The sequence below is a fragment of the Eschscholzia californica genome, unplaced genomic scaffold (genome assembly GCF_041429995.1).
Source record: "Eschscholzia californica isolate CP2 unplaced genomic scaffold, dmEscCali1.0.p SCAF_4, whole genome shotgun sequence".
In the NCBI taxonomy this organism is placed as follows: domain Eukaryota; kingdom Viridiplantae; phylum Streptophyta; class Magnoliopsida; order Ranunculales; family Papaveraceae; genus Eschscholzia; species Eschscholzia californica.
Window position 1 is genome coordinate 42,455,823 of NW_028238461.1, and position 8,316 is coordinate 42,464,138.

At 35.5% G+C, this 8,316-nt stretch overlaps 1 protein-coding gene across 2 annotated transcripts; it reads right to left on the reverse strand.

The window, feature by feature from the left end:
- Positions 1 to 2,721: 2,721 nt before the first annotated feature.
- On the reverse strand, positions 2,722 to 7,858 carry LOC147544834 (copper ion binding / methyltransferase). 2 transcript variants are annotated; one of them, XR_015223716.1, is made up of 13 exons: positions 7,521 to 7,858; positions 7,135 to 7,400; positions 6,969 to 7,042; positions 6,769 to 6,863; positions 6,474 to 6,571; positions 5,819 to 5,902; positions 5,400 to 5,480; positions 5,118 to 5,201; positions 4,945 to 5,040; positions 4,123 to 4,202; positions 3,877 to 3,965; positions 3,046 to 3,629; positions 2,722 to 2,954 (listed from the first exon to the last, which is right to left on the reverse strand). XR_015223716.1 is itself a non-coding variant. In XM_086636430.1 (12 exons), the coding sequence occupies exons 1-12, from the start codon at positions 7,651 to 7,653 to the stop codon at positions 3,211 to 3,213; spliced, it is 1,599 nt and encodes a 532-aa protein (XP_086492556.1). In that variant the 5' UTR covers positions 7,654 to 7,858; the 3' UTR covers positions 3,024 to 3,210. The 2 variants fall into 2 exon arrangements, 1 of the variants encoding a protein (XP_086492556.1); XM_086636430.1 differs by lacking the exon at positions 2,722 to 2,954 and having other exon boundaries at positions 3,024 to 3,629.
- Between the last annotated feature and the right edge of the window lie 458 nt (positions 7,859 to 8,316).

Consider the following 8,316-nt stretch of genomic DNA (forward strand, 5'->3'; position numbering starts at 1 on the left):
TCAACATCTTAAGTGGTAGTGGGAGGACAAGTTTCACATCACCAATTTCGACAAAACTTATACATTTAGAAAAGATTTTTCATCATCCTTTTTACAAGATCCACTTTCAATACTTTTTTCAAAAGAAATAACAGAAAAACAACGTTTTTTCATCCATTCATTTTCGCAAACTCGGTTATCATAATTTGCAAAATGGGTTGAAAATCTCAGAAACTCAGTTTGCATAACTCAAACGCGTTTTGCAGCTCTCGAAAACTCGGTTTGCAGAATACAATCACATTTCTCAAATGTTGCAAACTTAGTATGCAAATCTGGAACAAAAAATTATAGGCGGAAGGAAAAAACATTAAGTCTGGTAATCACAAACCGAACGTATGTTTATTAGTTGTTGAATTTAATTGAAGGAAGGAAAAAACTCAGAAGAAATTTACCCTTAAATGTGATAGAAAAAAGTATTATAATAAATCATTATAAAGATTTACCCGGAGGAGATATTCAATGTTATTAACATTTAATTGGTGGAGATCTTATTTGTAAGCGAGGATTTGAAATGAATAAAATGACAAAAATCGACAAGAAAAATCAAATAATTTTATTTTGTTGTAATCTTAATTTAATTATCAGAATATTATCTCTATCTACAATATTAAAAACTCTACTACTATAAATACCTGATTTGTGAGTGAGTATCCCATCAACCCACTGTTAGGATTAGCTATAAGCTATTGAGTGATAAAGAAGGAGAAATCAACTAGAGAAAATGGAGATCAAAAGATCCAAGAACATTTCTACAGTTGCTACTCTTCTTCTTATCTTTGTGGTTGTCTCATCTTTGATAATGGGTCAGTATTGGAACTCCAAATTATAGAAATGCATAACGAAATAGAGTATATTCCTTATTAATTAGTTACATATTTTTTATCAAAACTGACTACTTTTTTTCTTTCATTTTATCACCATCTTCATATTATTCTTCCTATTCGTATTGATCAAACTGACCTCATTTGTTGTTCGGTCTATATGATGTGGAAAAAATGTTTCTGTGTTTGAACTCTTATTAATTAATTTTAATCTTGTTTTGCAGTGAGTAACGCACAATCGGTTATTATAGGAAAGTGTGATGACAAGAACCCAGGGGAGTGCCTGCAGAGATGCATCCAACTCGGCTACGATAACAAAAACTACGCTTGTGAACCTGACATCGAAAATCCCTACAGTCTTTGTCAGTGTTACAAAAAAAGTATTTTACGTGTATAAATCCTTACTTTCAAACCTTGTAGTAGAATAATAAGTTTTCACCATCAAGCCCCCACAAAGTTTAAATTGTAGCCAAGGATTCATAATAACCACAATAATAATAATAATGGTAATGGAATGAAGTGTTTATCATCAGTAAGAATTGATAAAAGTTTGTTCATCTTCATCTTAACTCTCTTCTCATTTTATGGATGTTTTTATCTATGTGTATCTTTAATAATGATGTGGTCAAAAAAATTGTATATTTTCCCTTGGAAAATTCTACATTAGGAAGAAATGTTTTTTCCCCACAAAAAATGCCATCAAACTATTAGATGTCAACATTGGCTAAAAATTCTAGGCAACACTTGCTTGTTTTTTAGATTAGATTCCAACCCCTGTTACATCTAAATGACATTGATACATCATGAATTAATACTTCGTGGCCGTGTTGAGAATTAATCATTTCCACCGTTTGTCATATTAAATTTTCCGACTAAACTTTATTGGCCCATTCAATCACACCCAATCCTGACCTAAAGTCCAACTTCGATTCTTGACACCTAATGGGTTGATCATCCAGACATCCACCACTCGTAATGATCTAACTTTGATGGCCTTAACATTCATTATTTCTATTAATTTAATTTTCAATTTTCCACTCCAAATTAAATTTCACCTAATGACCCAATCAAATCAAGAACAAGTTTGTATTTTCAAGTTTCTTTTAATTATTAATTTTGTTTGATCTCTTTTTTATTTTGTTAATTATATTAATTTCAATCGTAAAGAGAAATAAATTAGAGTCATTCAATTTTTGAGTGTTCATTAACCAAAATCAGTTATCTGTTAAATTGTAATTCAACGACAGGTAAATATAAGAGAAAATAGATTTTTGTTTTCTTCCTCTACTCTAATTTGCATTGCACAAAATACATTAAATTCTCCCAAATTGGAATCTTTTCTATTTGCAAATCTCATTTGTTTCACCCAAATACTTTATTTGCAAAGAAAAGTCTCTCTTCTCTCCCTCTTTTATTTCTTTCTGTCTCTAGTAATCCATATTTCTTGTATCTCTTGCACATGTCTCTCCAGTAATCTTTTTTTTCTATCCCATCTCGCTTTGTTTTTTATTTTTTAGAAGACGACTACGATCTACGTAAATCGTGATATTTGACGTTTGATACATCATAGATGTGATAAGCTCGATAACCGCCCACTCAAACACTAACAAGACCGGGCCTATAGCACAACAAGACAAATGGCCTGAAGCCTAACACCATTATTTATACCCTAATAATCTCAATTCAAATAACCAAAGATTCCACCTTATCTGAGATTCGAACCCGGGACCTCCAGGACTTTCTGGAGTTTATGTCAACACATTGGAACCACTTGGGACTACCAACTGTTAACCCTATCTCTCTCTTTGGACTTTTGATTTTGAATTGTGCGAGAATACAAAACTGAAAAATATTAAGCAAATTAGCAAAATTTTACTTTATATAACGTTAGACCATTCATAGACAAACATCTTCCATTGAGTTTGGTTTCATCAATGATAAATATAATTTTTATTCATAAATTACAGTAAACGAGTGTTTATTACTATGCATAAAAAAAAAGTTTTTACTATTTTCGGTACCAGAGAACCTCGGTTAAAGTTTGACACTAGACCCCTAAATTGCCAGTCACAGCCCTGGTGTGTTTGCACATTCCTACAAAAAAACATTTGGTGATCTTTGTGTTGAAAAAATGTGTTATGTTAAAATCTCCCACAAAAGATGATTATGCGAAACAAACAATTACCTTAAATTATTACATAATTGATATTCCCCACGTCCCACAACCGGCCGCTTGCACTTACAGCTTGACAAATAATCTGGCATAAAGCATTGATGGCACTATCCCTACACTGATTTGAGTTCATTCAAATTTTCGAAAAGCTGCTGAAAATTTTCTTTTCATATTTGCCTATTGCGAACCAAGGCTCTGATTTTTTTCCTTAGGTGTAGTAGGGAGAAGTGGAGTGTCATCTAGATTTGTTCCGGAGTAGGGCCACAAGTCCCCCCACATGGACCTTTTAGCTTGCTTGTGTAGGGTAGGGTTCTTATTCTGTGTTACGACAACTCGTTCCAATGCACCTTCGGATCCATTAGTTTTCACCGCTCGACAAACATCCATTATTACCTGTCTACCACGCCTCATCGGCGAAAAGATAATTCTACCCCAACCACTTCCAAGATCGGCTGGTTGTTCTTCCTTTTCTTCTTCTTGTAATTCTTCATCAATGTCTACTGCATCTTCCGGGATATCAGAATTATAAAACACTGGACCTTCTTCTTCCTCATCATCCTGAACTTCATCCTCAGGTTCAGACCCATATTGGTCATCTATCATGGGTCACAAATAACAAACCATAAATATTTTATTGTACAAAGATTAGATTAAGACCAAAAACACCATTGATTCCTTTCAACTACATCAAGATACCAAATATACAAATCCACTTGCTTTGGATCTCGAATCGAACCAAGCAAGTGCGTTTTACAGTGGAATCTGAGGTTTCACCTCTCCAGAGTTGGAAATCTTTAGGGGAGTACACAGTTTATAACCTAAGCATGTGAAAGAGATGCATACCATAGTCAATTTCAAGATCTTCTGGATTTCGTTTGGCATGTTGTTCCTTCAATGTATCAAATTTCATCCCATCAAGTGGCCATTGTTCACTGTGTTGATAAAACAAGTCAAGAGGATTAGATAATGCTGTTCCTAGGGTAGGATAATTACAAAATTACTCTTCTCTGTTACAACTTGTTTTTCCTCCTTGTACATGACAATGATGACATATTTGGTTACATAGATTTTTCAGTGAAAACTACTTGCCTCGGCCTTGGCCCTCTTCTTAGAGCAACAAAGCAAAATTTCTCATCCTCGAAACCACGTAAAGGTTGACCTTTGGACCTCTGCATAACAATTACACATCATAAGAAAAATATCGAATTAATAACACTTGTGCATTAGAGAAATGTCAATTGGACAGATTGCATTCAAGAACAAAAACTTGGAGAAATTCCAACAGCTAATTGAAGATCATCACAAGGTTTACGACAGTAAAATATAATCTAAAAATCTCTACAGGAGCGAGTGACAAGTAGGTTAAGAGTACAAGACACCTATTGGTCTCTACTGATTCTACTCTAGTGTGTGATCTGCTCTCTAAAGTCTAAACCTAACCCTGTTCCTCCTTGGAAATCAGGATATTTGTGGAAGCAAATCAAGATGCTGATGAGGGACTTTAAAGATTATCATGTATAACATGTATATAGAGAGAGCAACAGGGCAGCTGATTGTCTTTCTAAAATGAAGAGTACAGTGGGTGCAGAAGAGCTTCGGCCAGGGAGTTGGGTGATGAATCGATGCATATTGTGCAAGATGACCCACAAGCCTAGAGGGTAAGGTTAGAATCATACAGAAGTAAGGCAAAATTTTTTATTCTTTGTATAATTTGTATAGATTTGCTTTGGGAGTGTGGTTGTGGTCATATTGACCCTTCCTTTTCTTTCTTTCTAGGCAATTGTACAGGTTGCCTGTTTGTGGCCTTCAGGCTATAGTTACTTACTTGTACTTGGGTTGACCCCCGTATAGTCTGCTGATGTTTGGAAAGAAAAAAGATATGAAAGTAGGGTAACTTAAATATAAACTAACCTTGCATGCACGTTGAGACGATGTCCTCTCCAAGCGCTGAACAAAGTGACAGTAAGTTCCTGTACTCTCTAGTGGACAACGTCCATCGTGTGGGCACTGCAATGAAGATTAATATGTAAACAAGAACATGGAGAAGTAAGATTGAAAAAATATATTTGGAGTCCGAAACTCACGGGAGCAACTACATGTGCACCCCTTTTCTGGGTCACTAAAGCCTTGGAATTCGAAGCGGATGAATCAGGAGATTTGCGGCATTTCTGAAGATTCAAATAACACATGAAATTAGTCATAAGAACAGACACTAAAAAGTTGCGCAGAAGAACTATATAACCCAAAAGAATGACTGAAAGAAAGAAAGTACATATCAGAAGAGCTTATTATTTATCCACATCAATCATTTGGGAAAAGTTACATATTCATAGGAAATAAAAAGCATTTGCCTATGATATGCTTACCCTTTTTTCCATCCATAAAATATGAGAACGCATTTGAGATATGATGTTAAAACCGTGTGGTGTTCCTGGCTCGACCAAAACCTGTCCAAGATTTTGCACAGTGGTCAGAAAAACTACATAAAGAGATCAGAACAAATATCTATCGAAATTTTCTCGCCATCAGCTCATCATTAACAAAATTTCATCTCTAGCCACGAAAAGATATCAGTTGAATAGAGCAATATTTAACACGTGCAGAGCTTCTAAGAGTATACTAATCGGTCTAATTACATTTTAGTGATTCTTGATATTAGAATCAAAAACTCATTCAAGAAATATCTAAATATTTGAAAACGAGACCATTCTAATTCTCATAAAGAATTGAAATGAAATTATGGAACACCGAACACCAAAAAAACCAAAATATCGAGTTACCATACCAGAACATTGCTGGTAAGATCCCAAAGCTGGCGCGCTATAGTTATTCTGTCTTGAAGTGATGGTACCTCTCCAAGTACATATGACTTCAATTCACAAAAACAAACAAGAAGTTTCATTAGCGACAATAAATAAAAATAGGGAGACAGTAATTTGACGACTGTAATGGGAAATACTTCTAGGATCCAGACGTAGAGGTGGTGGTCGGAAGACCAAGAGAGTCTTCCATCAAAATGGTCCTCCAACATGAGTAAAAGGAATCTTGATAAACTTTATAATAACCATGAACATGGAGGACCAGAAACAATTTTAGGTGTGACGAAAAATATGAGAAGAAGTTTATCGTTCTCCTCAACAAGAAAAACACCATTCATACCAGAAATTATATAGGGACCGATGAAGACAAATATGAAAACAGGTTAATTTTTTTTCCCTCGATACAAACTGCATAAAAGATATGGGCAAGGGGAACTCTACAAAGTGCTAATACTTCACTAAATGACTAAACATGGCTAAGAAATTCAAAGTGACTGTTAAAATAAAACAAGACATCACATTACAAAACGACGAAAGAAATATTTGAAATATACATAGAACTTACAGCAATTACAAGATCAAAACGACGATAGAAATATTTGAAATATACATAGAACTTACAGCAATTACAAGATCATGCTGCCTTTCAGACTTCTCAAGATTTTGAGTTAGTGCTTGAATGCTATCGTAGCTTTTAATAAGTGGTAAGTCCTTCATACCTCCAATACAAAAGGCAAAAGCAAAACTATTAGAAATCTACTAAACAATCTAAATAGAAACAACTAGCAAACTTGTACATTAATGTAAAAAACAACCGTTTGAGATACCCATGGAGGAAGAAGACTAGATTTCAAAAGATGATATGATTTATACATTATTCATTAATAAAATATAAATGGAGTTGAAGTTATAGTACCTAGTATAAGGCTTTGAGCTGCACGTTGCATCGACTTAGATGGCTCAACTAAATTAATGGTCTTTAACGAATGAGGCCATACTTCTCTCAAAGCCCTGTACCATTTTCACACTTAAAGCTATCAAATTCCACAAGACACAATCTAAACATATTAAATACCAACAGAAATTTCTCGGAAAGAAATCGAACCAGCTTCTCACCACATAGCTGAACCAGTTCCAGACCCAAAATCCAGAACTTTAGTAGGTGCAAAACCTGGTACCCTCCTCTTAACCTACATCAAATTCATCAGGAATTCAACTACAAAAACGTAAATTACTATCAACCTTATAAAGAGAGAGAGAAAGAGAGATTAGGGTTTTTTACTTCTTTTAGAATCCTTTGACAAGCAGAGTAAACAGCAGGCATTCGAGATGCAACATAAGCAATAGTTTCATCATCTCTATATTTAAAGCCAACATCACCATAACAAGTCTTGATTTTCCATCTTTGAGATTGATCTACTGATTTCAAAGGATCTTCAACTAATTCTTTTGAACTTGAAGTACTAAGAAGTAAATTAACATCTTTTATATTATTGAATGATTGCGATAAACTTAGTACTTTTCTCTTCATGTTAGGTTTCTCTTGTTCTGTTAAATCAAATCCCCAAATTCAACCAATTAAAAGAATCAGAAATAAAACCAAGTCCATATTAGAGAGAGAGAGAGAGAAATTGAAATGAATGAAGAACTCAAAGACAAATAATGTACCTCGAAGGTATTTCTTGATGGCTCGACGAAGACGGAGAGGAACGACATGAAGACGGGAAGATTGTTTAGCAGCTGAGCGTAGGGTTTCTGCTGTAAATAACTTTTGAGCAGTTTCTGGAATCAAAGACGCCATTGTTTGAGGTTTACAGTGAGATTTTAATGGATTGATGATTCCGCTTGGAGTATAGGGTTTAAGTTAAGGGTTTAGAACTACTAGTACAGAAACGGTGTAAAAGATGGTAGGGAGTCGGGACTGGGGAGTGAAAATGAAAAGCCGGGCCTTGGGACATCCGAAAAAGTGTCCTCCGAACGAAGGGCCAGTCACATTTGATCTATCTATATCTCTCTTGCTCATTTTTTTCTCTCATTGTTACCCAGGGGATCTCGACGAGGGTTTCCAGCAAAATCCTAGTCGGGGTGTGTAGCCTCACATCGCTCACGAGAGTGTCTAAAGTCTTATCTACAGGCATACGCTCAAGCTGTCTTCTCCCGTTAAAACTCAATCTTCCAATGGTCGGGTCTAGACGTCTTCCAATATGTACTCCCATAGGGTCGAATTCCCCGCTTCCCTTTCCTCTGGCACTACTCCCGCTCGGTCGTCTGAGCAATCGGCTCTGACACCAGATCGATCGTGCCTGCCCATTCTGTCTCGCCCTAAATGGAATGGCTCTCTTAGTTACGTTGTCATGAGAGAGGAACGAGCAAGTGACGGATTGGAAAAAAAAATAGGTAGAGAGCAATGGGATACACGACAACGAGCGAATCTCTTTCCCACCCGAAGCTTTAACTGAACCTC